Genomic DNA, 20,765 nt, shown 5'->3' with positions numbered 1-20,765 from the left:
AATGCCTTGTTTCTCAGGAGCCAAGCCATTTACAGAGTATGCTTTACTATTCATATGTTGGGAAAACCCATCCAGCTAATTGATGTATCTAATGTATCCAACAGCATTACCTACACCTTTTTATCTAAAAAAAAGTCACAAGGTTCTAAATATTCATTTTAAATCTGGGCATTCTGCCATACTGCAGAAACTTTAAGATCAACTTTGCACTAATGAAATCCGCCTGCTCCAAGTGAGGTATTTAATGTGCTAACTGATCAAAATTATTAATTGTCTTAATCTACTCAGAAGGAGGGAAGGAGATGAGCAAAGGAAAAAAAATCTCTGTCCATTTCTCATTTAATATTTTAAAGGTAATATTTGAAGACAGTCATCAGACTGAGAATTACTGCTTTGATACATTCCAGAAAATTCCACTAAATTTAGTTAAATCACAACTATGGTTTGGACAATGAGTTAAATTGTAAGATCCCACTTTCTGTATTAGGGCTTATATCACCATCAAATTGTGTATATAATAAGCTTCATGAGGACAGGGTTGTTTTTGTCATGTCCAGGATTCTCTTACAAGAACCTTCCACAGTATTTGGTGCATAGTAAGCAAAGACTAGATTCAGAAAGGGATCTATTTGGATGCTGACAATTGGTATGCACTGAATAATGCAGTGCAATATTTCTCACTTAAAATCTTTTTAGGGTCAGGTTAGAAATATATTTACATATTAAATTCTAATATAGGCTGCTCATCTATTTTAGTATAAATTATTTTCAGTAGAAATTAATCATATTTTTACTTTGTTATTGTGGTTAAGGGCCATCAAGTCAGTTCCAACCCATAGCAACCCTATGTAAAACAGAACAAAATACTGCCTGATCCTGAACCATCCTCACAGTCTTTGCTATGCTTGAGCCCATCGTTGCAGCCACTGTGTCAACCCGTCTCACTGAAGGTCTTCCTTTTTCACTGAACCTCTACTTTACCAAGCATGATGTCCTTCTCCAGGGACTGATCCCTCCTGATTACATCTCCGAAGTATGTGAGACGTAGTCTCATCATTCTTGTTTCTAAGGAGCATTCTGGTTGTACCTCTTCCAAGATAGATTTGATCATTCTTTTGGCAGTTCATGGTATATTCAATATTCTTTGCTAACACCACAATTCAAAGTTGTCTGTTCTCCTTTGGTCTTCCTTATTCGTTGTCCAGTTTTCACATGCATATGATGTGATTGAAAATACCATGGCTTGGGTGAGGTGCACTTTAGTCTTCAAAGTGACATCTTTCCTTTTCAATGCTTCAAAGAGGTGTTTTGCAGCAGATTTGCCCAATGCAATGCATCTTTTGATTTCTCAAATGCTCTTTCCATGGCTGTTGATTGTGGATTCAAGTAAAATGATATCCTTGACAACTGCAATCTTTTCTGCGTTTGTCATGATATTGCTTATCGATCCAGTTGTGCGGATTTTTGTTTTCTTTATGTTGAGGTATAATCCGTACTGAAGGCTGTGGTATTTGATCTTCATCAGTAAGTACTTCAAGTCCTCTTCACACTCAGCAAGCAATGTTGTGTCATTTGCATAATGCAGGTTTTTAATGAATCTTCCTCCAATCTTGATGCCTCCTTCTTCTTCAGAGTTCAGCTTCTCAGATTATTTGCTCAGCATACAGATCAAATAGGTATATAGGTATATATATAGGTATATACAGATTGAATAATATTACTTTATCATAAAAAGCAATTATTTTACATGATTTAATAAAATGACTAATTAAGCTTCTAATAGTTGGCGTAACTAGGTTACACAGTTTGGATGTCAGAGAAATTGATGGTTGCTAGAATATCAAGTTCTGAGGATGTTACATAGATCAACTTTAATCCCTATCAAGATTTTTTTTCTGCTTTCCAGTTTGCCATAGGAAAAAATAACAGAAGAAAATTAAAAACAAATGGGTCTTTTTCCTGGAGATAATAAAGTCTTGATAATGAAAATTTACATTACATAGAAATTTGCAATTTAAAAACTGTTTTATTATTTCTCATATCTTATTTCATTTTATCAGAATAACCTACTCATTAGGTAAAATTATATATATATATCATTAGGTAAATATATATATATTATGTCTAATTTTAAAGGTTTATTTATGTGTGTGTGTGTGTGTGTTTCAGGGATAAAGTATGGTTAGTCGCTATGTCCTCTATGTTAGGATTGTTTTCGTTAGCATTTACTACATTAAAACACAATTACTAGTTTAAGTGTTTATTCCTTCTACTGACTAAACTGGGAGTACCTCAAGGATAAGAACTGTGCTTTCGTCTTCATCACCAAACTACCATGTTTGATAAAAGAACATGTATTAGTCAAGACCCTTTATCTTACAAGTGGTGAAAACTCACCTTAAACTTTACCACCATGTACTCGGGGAGCCTAAGAAAGAGCTGGATTTTCCGTTTCCCTTTAGTTTTTGGCTTTTCAGTTAGTTTCTCTGTATGTGGCTCTGACAATCCCAACACTACATCGTTACAACTTGTGATAAAAAAGAAAGACCCTTTTTATTTATTTATTTTTATTATTATCCATATATCAAATTTCAATCCTTATTTGAATTCTCTACCTATCCTTGAGCTAATTACTTAGGCCACGGACATGGAGAGCTCATATTGACCAGTCAGTAATAGAAGGTACAGGAGTGGGCACATGTGGAACACAAGGGATAAGTCCAGATTTGTTTCTTAAATAAAAATTGGGCTCTTGTTATTAAACAAGGAGAAGAAATACTGGGAAAGTAAAAACAGCAGACATTAAGTATGGAATTGATTCCAAGTTCACAGGGCTATGTCAATAGTGAAGTAGGGATCCAAACCTGGTCTTCTGACATCATATGTAGTGTAATTTCCCCTGGATAAAAATACTGTTTTATAAAAGAAAGGTAAAATTGAAATGATCAAGAGATTTTTGTGTCAAATTACAGTGAAAACCAAAACAATGACTTTCAGCTGTATAAATTTGAGGAAAATTTCAGGATAGGCTTAGCATGTGTAATGAACTCTGTGCTGTGCCTCCCAAATCTCCATCCAAAACCGAAGGTTTATGCCTCCATCTCCTGAGAGTGCTAGTAGCCAATAATCCTCTCCAGGAATTACTCTCAGCTCAGAACAGCCACCTCACCAAGGTCCATGCAGGGTCATAAAGCACCCTTCCTGAGTCCAAACATGAGGAAACTCTGAATACCACCCCACTTCCAGAGCTTCCCAGAGGCCTTTGTTGAGACTACATCACGTTCTCCTGTCTTCTTGTACTCGAATCTCCATCATGGAGTATAGTTCCCCAGGAATCCAACCTTCCACAGTTTAGTTTTTGTTTCTTGAGCCTCAAGAACAACTAGTCTGATTAAACAGTAATTGAAAACAAAGTTACCGGGAAAGATATTTTTATGTAGTTTGTTGTGTTTTGCGATCACTTTTTTTAAATTGCTTTAAATTTTTATGTTTTTTTTAATCATTTTTTCATTTCTTAAGCATTCAATTTAAATAAAATATAGTGCACACCACTAATTAAAAAAAAAAAACAAAACACAAAAACAAACCCATTCCCATCAAGTGGATGCTGACTCGTAGTGACACTATACGACAGAGTAGAACTGCCCCATAGGGTTAGCATGTGACTGTTCTTTACCTTCTTATGCAATCTTGATAGAAACAACAATATGTTAATCTCAGCTGTCAAGTAACTACCCTGAAGGGAAACAAGCAGATTAAAAGATGAAGTCTAAGCATTGTGCAGAATGTTTTGGGTATGTGCATTTACTGGGGACAGAGGGGATCCATAACCTTCATTATTTTTCTTAAAGGAGTCTGTGACACAAAGAGGTTAAGAAATATTATTCAGAGACCAAAATAAAATTCGGTGAACCAGAATTTGCAAATACCATCCTAGGGACTGAGGTATTAGTATTCTCTTGCTGCTATAACAAATTACTACAAATTTAGAAGTTTGAAGAACACAAATTTATTATCTTACAGTTGTGGAGGTAAAAAATCTGACATAGTTCACAGTAGACAAAAGCCAAGGCATTTGTAGGGCTGTGTTCCTTTTGTAGAGGCTCTAGGAGAGAATTTATTTTCTTGCCTTTTACAGCTTTTAGAGGCTGCCCGCATTTCTTCATTTGTGACCTTCTTCCTCCATCTTCAAAGCTGGCAAAACAATCTCTCTGAAGGTTCTCATAAGTCTCAACCCGTTCTTCAGTAGTAACTTCGCCCTCTGACTATCCTAGTATGCCTCCTTCTTTCATCTTGGAAGCCTCTGTGACTGCATTGGGTACACCCAGATAATCCAGGATAATCTCCCTATTTTAAGGTCAGCTGAATACCAACTTTAGTTCTATAATGCAGCTTTAATTCCTCTTTGCCATGTAACCTAACTTATTCACAAATTCTAGGGATTAGAACATGGACATCTTTGGAAGACTACATATTCTTATAACCATAAGTTCCTTTATACTATCCATGTAAAAAAATTCTTTATTTTTTTCTTCTAATTATATGTTTAATAACTCAGTTATTGAGCCTCTCATCACTTCCTCTTATGTAATTATCTAGTCTGTAGAATTAATAATAATTTGTAACTAGTGAAACTACTATTTAATTTTCTATTATCAATAAACAGTACCTAGTTTGGACTGAAGCTTCTTAAGGTCAGACACTACATTTTTTTTACACATTTATTTCTGTAACCTGTAGCATTTAGCCAATTGCCTGTCAATTAATAGGCATACGGATAATGCAGCTTAATTACTGTGAAGGTTGAAAATGCTCATGTACTAACAATAGCAAAGGCTCATTCCCCCTTTTAGTGACTCCCACAGACCAGCTAATAGAATCTTTTCTCGTCAGATTTTACCATTACAACATAGTATGGGTGTTTGGGATCATTCTCAAATAAGCAAAACTATTACTAAGTAACTTCTACATTCCAAAAGTCTGTCCTGAACTCCATGCTTACTATTTTGTGTAACTAACCCATTGGCCTTGAGTTGATTCCAACTCATAGCAACCCTATAGGACAGAGTAGAACCACACCATAGGGTTTCCTAAGCTGTAATCTTTTTGGAAGCAGACTGCCTTATCTTTCTCCCATGAGGCACTGGCGGGTTTGAACTGCCAACATTTCAGTTAGCAGCTGAGCACTTAACTACTGTGCCCCCAGGGCTCCTTACTGACAGCTAGTTACCTCAAAAAATCAAGCGACATATTGCACTGGGAAAATCTGCTATAGAAGACCTCTTTAAAGTGTCAAATCTATTCTTGAGATGGTGTCTAAATTCAGGTGGGATATACTCAGGGTTGTACTGTGGCTCTTGTGGACTTGCTTTACTATTCTCCAACTTCAACCTTAACTTACATATAAACAATTAAAGGTCTATTTCTCAGTCAGCACCTGGCCTTGTCTCAATTGATAATACTGAGCTTATCTATCATTTCTTTCCATGAATGCAGTCAATTTCATTCCTGGGTATTCTATCTGGCAAGGCCCATGTGTATAGTTGCCATTTATGTTGTTGAAAAAAGGTATTTCCGATTAATATAAATCATTGGTCTTGGAAAAATCTGTCATGCGATCTCCCGCATTGTTTCTATCACCAAGGACATATTTTCCAGCTACTGACCTTTCTTTGTTTCCAACTTTCACATTCCAATCACCAGTAATTATAATGTATCTCGATTGCATGTTTTCAGGAAACGCTGGTGGTGTAATAGTTAAGAGCTACAGTTGCTAACCAAAAGGTCAGCAGTTTGAATCTACCAGGTGCTCCTTGGAAAACTTATGGGGCAGTTCTACTCTGTCCTATAGTGTTGCTAGGGGTCAGAATCAACTCAACGGCAATGGGTTTGGTTTTTTCTTTTCTTTCTTTAATCGCATGTTTGATCAATTTCAAACTGTAGAAGTTGGTGATAATCGTCAGTTTCTTCATCTTTGTCATTAGTGGTTGGTGCATAAATTTGACTACAGCCTTCAGTATGGATTACACCTCAGCATAAAGAAAACAAAAACCCTCACAACTGGACCAATAAGCAACATCATGATAAACGGAGAAAAGATGGAAGTTTTTAAGAACTTCATTTTACTTGGATCCATAGTCAATACCCATGAAAGCAGCAATGAGGAAATAAGTGACACATTGCATTGGATAAATCTGCTGCAAAAGGCCTTTTTAAACTGTTAGAAAGCAAAGATGTCACCTTGAGGACTAAGATGTTCCTGACCCAAGCCATGGTATTTTCAGTTGCCTTATATGCGTGTAAAGCTGAACAATGAATAAGAAGACCAAAGAAGCTTCCATGCCTTTGAATTATGGTATTGGCAAAGAATACTGAATATACAATGGACTGTCAGGTGAATGAACAAATCTGTCTTGGAAGACATACAACTAGAATGTACCTTAAAAGGGAAGATGGCAAGACTTCGTCTGAAATATTTTGGACATGTTATCAAGAGGAACCAGTCCCTGGGGAAGGGCATCATGCTTGGTAAAGTAGAGGGTCATCGAAAAAGAGGAAGAAGCTTGACGAGATGAATTGACACAGTGACTGCAACAACGGGCGCAAACATAGCAGTGGTTGTAAGAATGGCACAGGACTGGGCAGTGTTTTGTTCTGTTGTACATAGGGTTGCTATGAATCAGAACCAACTGGAAGGCACCTAGCAACAACAACAAATCTAACAAGTTACTCTCAGACTTAAACTAATTTTCATTTTCCACATAGCCTGTCATCTTCTTAAATCAAATCTTCTACTTAAAATTTTCAGTAGATTCAAGCTGCGGTTAGAATAAATTCAAAACCCCTTTACCAGTCTCTCAAAGGCCTCTGTAATCTGGACCTCTGTCTCCTACAACTTGACCAAACTCTACTTTGCCCCTCACTAGCTAGGCTACAGCCATACAGTAATCCTTTAAATTCTTCAAATACGAGCTCTTCCTTGCCAATTCCTTGCCCATGCTGTTCTTTTTTCTACCCATCTCTTGCATGGGTAATTTTTTTCCTCATTCTCTAGATCCTGGTTTAAATATCAGCTTTTCAAAGAAACTTTCTTGAGCATTCTAATTAAAATAGATCCTCCTTCTGAGCAGACCCATTATTATCTAAAAGAGCACCGTCATTGTTTCCTTCCAGGCACTTAGTGTGATTTGCATTTATTGGTTTGTTTACTTGTTTATTGTGTCTCTCAATTGGGGGGTAGGTATCCACTGTTTTACTCCTAACACACAGCATTGTGCCTGTTACTTAATGAATATTTATTTGGATGAAGTTTTTTTCTCATGTTCGTAATTTGTATGTAATTGCAAAAGTATATTATTTTGTGATCAGAAGATTTCATAGGGCATAAATGCTCTCTAACCTTCAGCTCTGGTGGTGGTGTATTTTCTTAGCATCCTGGATCTCTATAACTATGTCAGGTTTTGTTTGACTTACATTTAGCAGCACTTTTAAGTGATTCAAATTAAAACATAACAAAACAAAAGAAATTCACGGCTCAAAGCCAAGCATCTGCTCTGACACATATTCTCGTAGCAGATCTTTATACCATAACGGAGAAGGCACACAGAAGTTGAAAGGGTAAGAGTCCTCTGCCAGGATTTTGGCCTCAATGCCAGTGGTCATGGAGAATTCTGTTTTTATACCCTGCAAAGTACATTTAATTGAATCTTCCACTTAATAGCTATGGGATTTTGTACAAATGACTTAACTCTCTAAATCTGACCTTCCTTGTCTTGTTAAATGAAATGTAATGATTCTTACCTACCTTAAAGAGTTGTGTGAAGCTAAAAGTGCTAATCGTTGCCTACCCCAGGTCCTACTCAGACAATACCTGCAGGCGTAGTCTCACCTTGTTTCAGAATCACTGAGAAATCAGCAGGACAAGAAATTGTGAGCTCCTCCCTACTAATGCTGAGAATCTTGAGACAATCACCAGTATCTACTAATGGTGTATAGGGGACTTAGGGCATACTTAGGTTCTTTGACAACCCATTAGACATTTTTTTTTTTTTTTTTAACCAGCAGCAGTTATTTGTGACCAGTTTCTGGGACTGGTTCTTTTGACCTGGTTTGTGATTTTCACTAGAGCCCATGCATGAATATCAGCTAAGTGTCGGTGATGGTTGCCCCAGTCCAGATGCTATCCACTCGACAAGAACCTTGTCCCAGATTGGCATGGGGTGGCAACCAGGCTTTTGTATTTTTTAGTAAGATCCTCAAGTGATTCTGATTCATACCAAAGTTTAAGAATCCCTGTTACTGGGTGGAAACCCCAGGTTCTTGCTCAGCATGAATGTTATTGGCCAATAAATGAGAAACCGAGGTGGGAAAACAGGAAAGGCTCCTTTATTTTGTTGCACAAGGAAGAGGAGTCAGTCGGAGCAGTTTCTGCCAAGACTATTCCCCAAAGGCATGCTGGCAAGTTACTTTTAAGGGGTTCACAAGTAGGGAGTTCACAAGTTACATCAGCAACATGCTTAATCATACTACGCAGGCACAGTGGGGTTTACAACTAACCTTCAAGCAAAAGCAAGATTCAAATGCAAAGCTGGTGGGTAAGGAAGCCAGCAAAGGAAACAGAATTTTTAATACAACACTGTGGAGGAGCAAGCCAAGCAAAGGGAACGTGATTTTTAACGCAGCTCTGGGCCTCTGTCTCATTCCTGTTTCAGTATGTATGTAATCCTGTTAGTAAATTTCTACCTGTGTCTGCCATGTTGCATTGAATTTAACCCTTTGTTTAATCCGTGCTTGAGTGTCCTACAGTCTTATGTATTTTTTGCCTTGAATATTTAATGAGTACATAATACCTTCATTGTCCTGATTCTTTTATTTCTCCCTCTGCTTTAGCTGAGGCTTTTGTTCTTTTAAACTACTTCGATGGCAAAATTCTGGGCTTATAATTTGGAATAAGGGATATAAGCTGAGATTTATACAGGGAGAATTTTGAAAGTCTGTAGATAACCGAGCATATATAATGTTCATAGAAAGTGTTTTAAAATAAAAGCAACCATCAAAACAAAGGAAATTTTTTAATCGATGTGTTACCTTGCTGATATAAACTTTCACTTTGAGTAAATGTCATAATATTAACCAGTAATCTATACAATGACAAATTCAGATAATTTTAACATGACTTTGTATCTATACCTTGATGAGCTACCAAAATGATTAGAACCAAGATAATATCAGTTTCCAGATATGTGGCTGTTTTCTTGTTCTATGGGTTTACTCAATCTTTTTAATTGTTAATGTATTAGAAAAATAAGTAAACTAATTATTACACTTGATAGGCAGATTTTACATGCATGCTATCACATACCATTAAGAATGTTGAGGTATATTCCATTCACTTCTTATCTTTTACCAATTTTTATCTTTAGACACTTTATGCTGTGGAGTCATAATGAAAAATATAGTGTATGATATAGTAACAACAAGTCTGCTATGTGAAGACTACATTGTGTCAGCCTCACCTTCCAGTCATATTTAACAGTTTAGGTCCTTTCTTCTGTATACGTTCAAGATGGTACTAGAAAGAAATATATGTAACCATTCAGACACTTATTATTACTTAAATATACGTCAAAGTACAAATTTGCAAGCACTTTGTTTAAATTGGATTTTACCTTCCTTGTTTAAATGTGAAGTGGACTCAGACATTTTTATTTGACAACCTGTCAGAAATTTGCTTATTTTGGAATGAGTATATGGGTATTCTGGTAACAGCCATGCATTCAGAATTCATTGCCTACCGATTGCTAGAAGGCTGAAATATATTTTGAAAACTTTTTTGACACACAAAGTACATTCTCCATACACCTAAAATCAAAGTTCTATCTCCTACCAAGTTTGCCAGATTTGCATTAAGGTGGTGATACTTGCAAAATAGACATAAATGCAGCTCAGCTGTTTCATGTGTGGTTTAAGAACCCCGTGATCCTTTGAAGATAACTTCTCAAAACTCCCTGTTTAGATAGTAAATGTGAAATTTAGTGATTTTGTTCCCTACTTTAAGAAATATGAGTAATCTTGGTGAGATTCATCTGTCATCAAAGATATTCATGTTTTAGTTGAGATTAATATCATTCTTTAGTGCTGAGTAAAATAGGGAATATTATTTTCCTTCTCCAGTTTTGCTTAGTAAAGTGAGGATCTTTCTTGCCAACCCCATCACCCCCTGATCCATTTTTTAGAGCTGAGATAATTTAGAATGCTAAGTTGAAAGAAATTCATTTAAAAATAACAGTTCATACATTTTCATGTAAACACATTACACCTTAAATATATATGAGATTTCCATCAGCTACTCAAGTAGTATTATTTTAGACATCTCAAAATGCTGAACAGTAACCTATTCTGATATATGTGAAGTCGTTTCTGTCTCCTTTCCGTGCAGCAATTCACATTTTGATGGGCTTTTGATGTTCCTAGATATCCGTGGAATACAGGAGTTTTTGGACAAAGTATCTCAACAGGGGATGGATGTTGCACTTCAGAAGGTAGAAAACAACATAAATAAAATGATCACTACCCTCTTTGACACCATGCGAATAGAGGAACTGAATCGCTATCGAGATACTCTTAGGCGAGCCATCCTTGTTATGAATCCTTCCACAGCCAAATCCTTCATCACAGAGGTAAGTGAAAATGGCCAAGAGGTTGGGGTGGGGTGTAAAAATAAAACGCTTTGAAAGATACCTCACAGAGGAGATAAAAATTAAGAGCTTAAGAGCTAATAAAAACTTTTTTTTTTATTAACGGTGGAAGGGAATTAACTACACGGCTCTCATTATCACTAATGAAGGTATCACAGGGAATTCCTTGCTCATCACATTTACCCCGTACTGTCCAGTTCATTGCCAAGAATGTTTGTATTTATATGTATTTAGGCACATGGCCAAGATGATTTTGAGTTTTATGAGAGTTTTAAATTGCTGTTGACCTGAATGATTCTAACAAGTTAAAAAATGCATTCACTAGTGCACAGTTCTCTAGTTCTTAAATTTTTTTGAAGATGTGTCACTTCTTAGAAAAGAGTCACTAAAAGTAGGGTATTATCACCTAAACGTGATTACTTGTATAAAACTATAGCAAATTTACTTTTGCTCTGTGAACTCTACATCAAGACAAATAATTGAAACTGTCTGAAACTCTCAAAAGTAATGACCACTGTACATTTTATGGTGCTACATACTCAAAATTTTAATTGTATTTATTCATTTGGTTAGAAGCTCTGAAACATTGTAAAAATACAATTAAGGCTTTTCTAATCATTAGTATAACATCTTTATATTCTAAACTGCTTGCTATTATCTTGCAAAAAAATTACTGTCAAGTCCTTGTTGCCAAGTTTTTAATTTTATGTAGTGATTGAACTGGTCATGACATTATATATTTTCACATGAGTTTTTTTCTTTTTTCTTTTTTTTTCTTTAATTTTGGTGACTTCATTTGACTAATTATTTTTTCTCACTTCTCCATTCTGCTGCCTTTAGTTCCCAAAGCACTGCTCTAAAGCCTCTAAATTAGGAATGTGTTAGAAGTTATTTGACACACTATAATATAATTGGTATCAAGCAGAACAGAAATTACTAAGAAGAACAAAACTTCTGGAAAACTATCAATAATATCAATTTTGTACTTTAATAGAGAAATTTGTATGCACTTTAAGGTAAAATAGAGAACTTTAACCTATTTTAGTGTAACAAATGACTCAGAGAATCTCATTGAGTGACTAGATTTATCCATAAAAGAAAGAATAGTTCTCATTTTGCAGGAGCTGATTCTTTGAAGAAACACAAAATCTTTTAGAGCAAGTGTTTATGGGACAGAAGACCACAGGAATGAGAGTCACTCAGGGACAAATTGAAGTGTTAAAGGTGTAATAAATGAGATTGAAGCATCCGTGGTCATTTCTGGCTAGCAAGATCAGAGAAGTCTTCCTTGATACAGGACATTTGATGTACTTTGTCTCATTGGTAGGAATTCACAAAAAAGAAATGGTTTATAATAGACAAAGAAGAGTCCATCTCAGTCAATACCTGGGCAAGTTAAATGGGCAAATTATTTAAAATTTCTGAGCCTCCATTGTGTCTTCTATAAAATGGGAATAGATGATTTCACCTTATTAAGTTGGATGAGGTATCCTACAATATCACCAGGGATATCATTGCTGATGTCAGATGAATCCTGGCTGAAAGCAGAGAATGCAAGAAAGATGTTTACCTGCATTTTATTGACTATGCAAAGGCATTCACCTGTGTGGATCATAACAAATTATGGATAACATTGTGAAGAATGGGAATACTAGACCACTCAGTTGTGCTCATGAGGAACCTGTACATAGATCAAGAGGCAGTTGTTCGAACAGAACAAGGGGATACCGAGTGGTTTAAAGTCAGGAAAGATGTGTGTCAGGGTTGTATCCTTTCATTATACCTGTTCAATTTGTATGCTGAGCAGTTAATCCGAGAGGCTGGACTGAATGAAGAAGAATGGGGCATCAGGATTGGAGGAAGACTCACTAACAACCTACGTTATGCAGATGACACAACCTTTCTTGCTGAAAGTGAAGAGGACTTGAAGCACTTACCGATGAAGATCAAAGACCACAGCCTTCAGTATGAATTGCACCACAACATAAAGAAAACAAAAATCCTCACAACTGGACCAATAAGCAATATCATGATAAGCAGAGAGGAGATTGAGGTTGCCAAAGATTTCATTTTACTTGGATCCACAATCCACACCCATGGAACAGGCACTCAAGAAATCAGGAGACTCATTGCATTGAGCAAATCTGCTGCAAAAGACCTCGTTAAAGTGCTGAAAAGCAAAGATGTCACTTTGAAGACTAAGGTGCACCTGACCCAAGCCATGGTATTGTCAATCACATCATATCCCTGTGAAAGCTGGACAATGAATAAGGAAGACTGAAGAGTTGATGCCTTTGAATTGTGGTGTTGGTGAAGAATATTAAATATACCATGGACTGCCAAAAGAATGCACAAATCTGTCGGGGAAGAAGTACAACCAGAATGCTCCTTAGAAAGAAGGATGGCGAGACTGCATCTTATATACTTTGGACATGTTATTAGGAGGGATCAGTCTCTGGAAAAGGACATCATGCTTGGTAGAGTACAGGGTCAGCAAAAAAGAGGAAGACCCTCAATGAGATGGATTGACACAGTGGCTGCAACAATGGGCTTAAGCATAACAACAATTGTGAGCATGGTGAAGGACTGCGCAGTGTTTCATTCTGTAGTACATAGGGTCACTATGAATCAGAATTGACTGGATGGCACCTAACAATGATGACACAGTGAGCTAAAAAAAAAAAAAATTGCCTGAGACCTAGTAGATGCTCAAGATGTGGTAACTTCTAGATCACTTTTACTAGCACATAACATGGTATATGACAAATAGAAGATGCTCAAAAAATGCTTGGTCAGTTGGAAAGAATGTCAAGATGAGCAAAGACATAGGCCTTTATTGTATCCTCAGATTAGAGCGAGTAGTTTTGTGCATATTGAAAGTAGGGTATATGAAGAAGAGACAAGGCCCACACTATGTGAAATGTGGTTTTATGCCAGATAGGTAGTAAAGGCCCTTGAGTGTCAGGGTAATAGTTCATATATATTTAGCAAGCAGTTAGAAGTAATGGGCTGAGAAGGGGGATGACTTGATCATTCCTTGTACTACAGAGAAGGCCTAAGTTGGGGAGCCTGTTAGGAAGTAATTACTCCTAATTTATCAGGGCAGAATGAAGGCCTGCATCAGGCGTTTATGGGACAGAAGGCCATAGGAATAAGAGTCACTCAGGGACAAATTGTTTGAGTGCATGGCTAGAGAAGGTTTTGGGGTTTTTAAAATGGGCCCCAAGAGATGCCGGTGCCATTAATTGTTATGAGCAAATAATGTGGAAGAGTAGGTTTGAAGGAGATCAGGTTCAATTTGGGACGTGTGAAATTTGAGCTATCAGTGGATTACCCTGGTGGTCATACTATCTATGTTTTAACCTTTTTTTATACTTACTATCTCCCAGGTGCTGTTGCAAGCTCTTTATAATCTGTTTTCTCATTTAATCCTCATAAAAAACCCACTGAGTTAGTGTTATCACTGTTCTTGCTTGAGATAAGGAACGGGAGGCACAGAGAGGTTAAATAAATTGTCAGTATCACATAACTGGTAAGATAAAGATTTGGGGATGAACTCAGGCAGTTTGCGTCCAGGGTTTGTTTGCTTAACCCCTGCTCTATTGCCTGCCCAGATTAAAAAAAAAAAAAAGTGGTTGTAAATTCATAACTGGTGCACAGGAGAAAGGTCAGTGCTGGAAATGTGGTTTTGTTTCAATCAGTTTAATAAACATTGACTGATTATCCAGTATATGCTAGATACTATGCTAGGCACTAGTGATACAATGATGATAAAGATTCAGTTTCTTTTCTTCAAATTTACAATCTGGTAATGGGTTCAGACAGCAGAAAAATAGTAGGATGTGCACACCGGCAGAACACAGACACAACTACCCCAATCTCAGAGACACAAAAGAGGGACAACTCACTAAGCCTGGTTACAACACGAAGTGTGTAACTGTGGAAGGGCTGAGGGGGAAGTCCTCCTTGACTTGAGTATTAAAGAACATATGCAGTTGCACCTGGCAGAGAAAGGAGAGTAGACCATTCTCAGCAGGAAGAAGAGCATGAACAAAAGCAGAGTCTCAATGTACAAAAGCGTCAATAGCATGCTTTCTTTAAAGGACCACCAGTAATAATTACAATAGCTAACATTAACTAGGGAGGGAGTTGGAAGTTAATTTTATTAGTGATGAAGAGCCATTGCAGTGATTGAAATGGGAGATGATACATTCAGAATATGCTTTATGGAGGTGTAGAGGATAAATTTAAGAGGTGCAAGACTGAAGACTGAGAAGTTACATTTAAAATTTTCAATCATCTAAGCTAAAAAAAAAAAAAATGTTGCCTTGTGGTAATGCAGAGAAGTATGTAGAGGAGAGACTGTGTGAGGAAGAGCAGGAGCGGTGAGAAGGTAAGGACTCCTGTGTGGACATATATCATGTTATTTAATCCTCGGAGCTTTTCCTCATACTCAATTAAATGGTTTATACACAGTTTAGTATACAGTTGGATACATGGTTTGATTACTCAAGAGAAGTCAGGTCCTGAGATAGAGAATTGGAAGGTATCAGTTTGTAGACATATATATTTTATATTTATTTTTTATATATATAATTAAAACACTACTGTGTATAAAAACAGTAGGTCAAGTAAGGGAAGGAACACAGGCAGGGGAATAAAATCTAGCAAAGAAAACCAAGAAAAATATAAGATAGCTTGTAGGTGAAACTAGAAAGCAAAGGAGGAAAAAGTTCAACGTGAAAATGCTGAAGATTTGCCATACAAATAAGAACTCGAGTGTATTAGAGTAGAAAACTGGAAAGCCTGGTTATTTAGCAATGCAAAGTTCCTTTGTGAGGTAGAAAGAAGATTTCGGGGTTGATTGTGTAGATGTGCGGTGAGAAACAGGAAACAGAATGTAGACCACCTGTGCCAAAAAGTTGGAAGAAATTATCAGAAAGATGTAGAGTAACAGACGAGTTCATAGATGAAAGATTTGTTGTCACAGAGGGTGTTTTAGAACCAGGCACATGGAAGAAATCTGTGAAGAGGAACTCAGAGAAAATGAAGTAGAAAGGGCTGTAAGTGAAATCTCAGGGAGGCTCTATGTGAGGGTGCCTAAGGATGAAAGCACACAGGCAACAGGAAAAAGTATACTTGAAAAGGTAGGAGGAGACCCCAAGCAGTGCTATTTCACAGATCCTATGTTTTTTTTTTTTTTTATGTGTCTAGAAAACAGGGGCTGTCACTAGACTTAAACACAGTCTGGCATGAAAACTCAGAAAAGGTATCTGTATTGGGGAGATAAAACTTTCCTGACAATGGCAAGAGATTTTGCAAGATTGCAGAGGGGTCAGGGAGCAAAGGAGTGGAGAAGGGTGTATTGACTACATTGTAAAGAAGTTTCGTGATGAAAGTAAAGATAAAATGATGGATAAAATAAATAAACAAAATGCTCGATGGATACCCAGAAGAGGAAAACCATTTTCATTTTTAGGATAGAAGAAGCTGAAACATTTTTATACACACCTGGGGAAAGGAAGTGGTGTAAAAAGAGGGATTGTAGATGAGGGAGGGATAATGCAGAAGACGTGATTCCAGAGTGTTAGCCTTCAAGAAGTTCCACCTGGGAAAGGCTACCCATGGCCAATAACTTAATTTGCTGCTCCAAAGAGAGATGAAAATCAGTTCAGAATTTATTAAAAGAATTTGCTTTGACCCTCCTTGGTTATCTCTCTGATAATCAATTTCAGCCCGTATGATCTTGACATGGACTCTGACCACGGTCCCCTATACTTGCCCCAGAACTTTGAGACTTTTAATAATCTAATTCTTCTGTCTTTGTTCCCCAAAACATAAAATCTGTTTGCAATTTTTTTTTTTTTCTGAGAGTGTTTTTCCCCTTCCTTCAAACAATCACCTTTGATTTTTTTTGTCTATCACTGTCTCTCACAATTACTGCTTTTAAACTCTGAACTGTGGACTACGTTTATGCCCCACAATCTCGGACAGTGATGTAGCAATGAAAGAAAGAATCAATGTGAAGACCCTGCCTGACCCCATCTAAGCTGGCTCTACTATTCTCTGACCTACATGGTGATTCCTATTTCTCAACTGACTATTCTCAAATATTTCCCAGCTGGCTTCTGCTCTCTTAGGGTCCAGGAGTACTGCCTTTGTTAAGGAGTAGGTTGACCCCTTTAGTACTAGAAGCAGTTCATTCAAAAGACAGGTAGCACTGAAAGTCTGCAAACACAAAGAGAACTAAATTCCTGACCTAGAGGATTATTCAGCCTAGTGAAGGAGGCAAGTATGTAACAAAATAATATTAAGTAAAATAAAAATTCCGCAATAGAGACAGGTAAATCGTGTGCCAGCTTTCCATAGAACTGACACTGCAGGGACCCTTAACCAGGGCCAGGGAAAAGTTTCACAGAGAAATTCCTTCACCAGAATCTTGAAAAATCAATAAGTATAATAATACAGATAGCAGTAGGTCAACAATTCAGTGTGTGTGTGCGTGTATGTGTAGTATATGCACACGGTAAAAAAAAAAAATACTATTGAGGGTTACATAACGAAAAAGGAATCCCTTCCCCCATGTATTCCCACTTCCAGTTAACATTTTTTGGAAGGAATTACTTTTAATTTTTTTAATTTAAACTGCATTTTACTTTTGGAATACTCCATGCATTCACATGGTTCAAAATTAAAATAGCTTGAAAGGATACCCCTCCTGCTACTGTTCCTGGAGCACCTGATTTCCTTCTTGGGAGAAAAACACTGTGTCCTTCCTATGTGGACTTCCAGGCTGTGTGGGGCAGGGAGAGAGGGGTTGTATATTCTTTTTACTTATTATTACACAAATAGGGGTACGCTAGGCACAAATTATGTGCCTGGATTTTTTTTTACTGCGTAACTTTCAAGAGGTTATTCTCTTGAGATATGGAGTCACTCTTAAGCCTTTAACTTTTTCTGTTTTTACTTATTAGCTGACTTATTACTTTTATCCTCTACCTATTTCCTTTCTGATATTAATCCTTATTCCATCTACTACAGATGCTATGTCATTGGTGGTGGCGTTAGTTGCTGTCAAGTTGGCTCCAACTTACGGTGACCTTCTGTATAATAGAAAGTAACATTGCGCCCATAGATGCTATGATGTCCTTAAATGTCCTTTTACCACACTTCTACTCTTATCCCTCCCAACTTCCATGACCTGTAGTTTTACTTTTATATTAAATGATTGAAAATACATATTTTCTACTCTGTGACCATAAAAAAAATTTCATGTCTTGGCTCAAAGTTTATTCTATAAGTTGAAAGTGTATAAGCATGTTTACCTACTCAGTATAAACATTTTTACTCCAAAAAAGAATTAAAATACATTTTTTCTCACTCCAGATTTTCCTTTGAATAATTAATTTTTTTTTTTTAACTTTTTCCTTCATTTTACCTTTGTTGGCTACTTAAATTCTAAATTCCTGTGTATAGTAGCCAATTTCCAAAATTTCTATTCCCTGGCTAGATCCTTCCCTCCCAGAGCCCTTTCTTCCCTGCTCTATTGCTTCTACATTCTTTATCACCCTTCACAGTCGAATCCAGGAATTCCTAGATCCAATGTTTTCTTCTTTCTTAGTTCCCTGCTTTGCTGGAGAATAACTTCAAGGTAGTTAAGGAAGGGTGTTTTTCTAAGTTTTCTTTTCATGTATAAAAATGTATTTATTCTAACTTCATTCTAGTTTAATAATTTGTATAATTATAAATTCCTAGTTTAAAAAATAGTTTACCTCAGAATATTGAAAGCATCAATCCGTGGTATACTGGCACAGAGTCAGCTGATAAGAAATCCAGTGCACGTGTAATCCTTATTTACTGCAAGGTGACTGTTGTTTATGTCCTGAAAGCTTTTAGGAACTTTAATGTACTAAAATTTCACAATAATAAGTATAAGAGTTTCTTTTAACACCCGTTCTCTCTATGCTCGCTAAGTTAAGTCTTCCAATATGAAAACTCATGTCCTCATTTATGACAAATTTTCTAGTGAATTTTCTACTTTATTATCCTCTGACCCATCTATAAATTTTTGGGGAGCACACATATATTTAATCTCCAGAAAATTTTGCTTCTTGTTTTCTAATGTTCCTTTTTACAACATCCTTTTTTTTTTTAATAGAAACCTTCTTTGATTTCTCAAAAGTTACCATTTAGAATTTTTAAGTCCTCTTATTTTCCTCAAATTATCTCTGTTTACTCTGACTTCATTTTATTCCCTGTTTTATCTGGATCTTTTTCGCATTGCAGTTGTTTTCAAATGTCTTTTGATCCTTAGTTCACTCTCATACATAGAAATGGCTCAATAACTTGGCAAGCTCCCATTGGTATGCTTCCGTTTGTATTGAGAAGATGGGACATGGCTATTTTAGTGGAAGTAATGCTAGGTTTTGTGTGTGTGTTTGTGTGTGGTCTTTAGTCTAGGACAATAATGCCAACATAAGCTGCCTCAGTGAACTCCAGAAAACCCACCCAGTTTCTTTACAAGTGTGCCCTATGCTCTTTTGCTTTGTTTGTTTGTTTTTGCATAAGGGTGAATGTCACCTTTCAGGGATATTTGCATGTGAGAATCAACATACATTTATGTTTTCCCATACTTTTCTCTCTCATCTTACTCTTGCCCTCGATTTTACTTGGCAGTTCCAAATATCAAGACTTGGTATTCTGCATGAGGGCTCTCTTTTGAACTGCTTCTCCTTATGATGTTACCTCAGTCAATGGCTTCTGCCACAATTCTTCATCTGATATCACTGCTTCTGCTTTTTATTTTTCAGGAATTGATTTAAAAAAACAGCTTTCTGATGGCTCTTTGCTTTTTATCCTCATGACTGTGGGTTTGTGTACCTATTTAACCCTTTATTATTATTTTATTGGGACTTTGGGGCTTCTTCTACCTTCTTGATCTGGAAGCCCCAGTATGATCTTTCAGAATTTTAGAAATTCAAACTAAACAGCATAAGGTAATTTTTAAAACCACTGTTAACGGTTTTTAAGAAATAATATATTGGATCAAGACATTTTAGATTTAGAAAGTACATCATGTGTCATTTTGTCTACATTCCAAATTTACAGTTAAAAAAATTATATGCCTCCCTAGATGTAATCAACACTGTCCTCTAACTTCTTCCTACACTGTTCAACACCTTTGGAGCTAGTGCAGAAAGTGGATAGTAGGAGACACCCAGATTTTGAGACTGGTAAAGTAAGTTGTTAGCAGGTCAAGGAGGGGTTATGATTCTTGGGTCCTAAGAGCAGCATTTGTAGAAATGATTTACCATGGGTTATATGATGGATAGAGTATCAAATGAAACTGGAAAGGGCCAGATGGATTGAGATAACAATAGGAAAGATAAAGGAACTGAAGGTTAGGATAAGGGCAGAGAAGGTCAGTAAAAAGAAGTGGGAAGGCAAAGGGGAGAACCTCTGATCAAAGAGGAAATAGCAGAATTGCCCAATAATAAAGGGGTTAATAGGTATATACTTGCTTTACTTTGTAGATAGGCATAGAAACTTGTTGAACTATTCAAAGGAAATACGTAACCTAATCGCCAAAGAATAAGTTTTAAAAAAACAAAATTGTTCGCTTACCTTTGTCATTTAATTGCTAAGGAGAAAAATACACATATCAATTATTTCTGCATCTTTTTTCTCTGTCCCTGGAACAATTATGTGACATTGAGTTAATTATGTTCCCTTTGAAGTCTTAGAAATTTAATACATTAAATGTCTACAGTTAGTGCTCCACCTCTCATTTAGGAGTTTCAAAGATTTAAGAAAAATATTTCACTCTTATACAGCTGAGTAGATCAGCCTGCTTGTGATATCGGAAGAAATTGTTATCACCAAGCACCCGTAAGCAAAAACCAAACCAAACCCGTTACCGTCGAGTTGATTCTGACTCACAGAGACCCTAAAGGACAGAGTAGAACTGCCTCAGAGTATTTCCAAGGAGTGTCTGGTGGATTCGAACTGCTGACCTTTTGGTTAGCGGCGGTAGCTCTTAACCACTACATCACCAGCGTTTCCAAGCAA

At 36.6% G+C, this 20,765-nt stretch overlaps 1 protein-coding gene across 2 annotated transcripts in view; it reads left to right on the top strand.

Annotated features, from left to right (window-relative positions):
- Positions 1-20,765, top strand: part of GRID2 (glutamate ionotropic receptor delta type subunit 2) — a 1,644,765-nt gene that overhangs the window by 832,031 nt on the left and 791,969 nt on the right. For both annotated transcript variants that reach the window (XM_010594048.3, XM_003414078.4), the window contains one exon: positions 10,474-10,679. In XM_010594048.3, the coding sequence (XP_010592350.1) occupies positions 10,474-10,679 (206 nt within the window). The remainder of the gene's footprint in view (positions 1-10,473; positions 10,680-20,765) is intronic.

This window comes from Loxodonta africana, chromosome 5 (assembly GCF_030014295.1).
Source record: "Loxodonta africana isolate mLoxAfr1 chromosome 5, mLoxAfr1.hap2, whole genome shotgun sequence".
Classification (NCBI taxonomy): Eukaryota; Metazoa; Chordata; class Mammalia; order Proboscidea; family Elephantidae; genus Loxodonta; species Loxodonta africana.
This window is presented reverse-complemented; position numbering and strand designations above follow the sequence as displayed.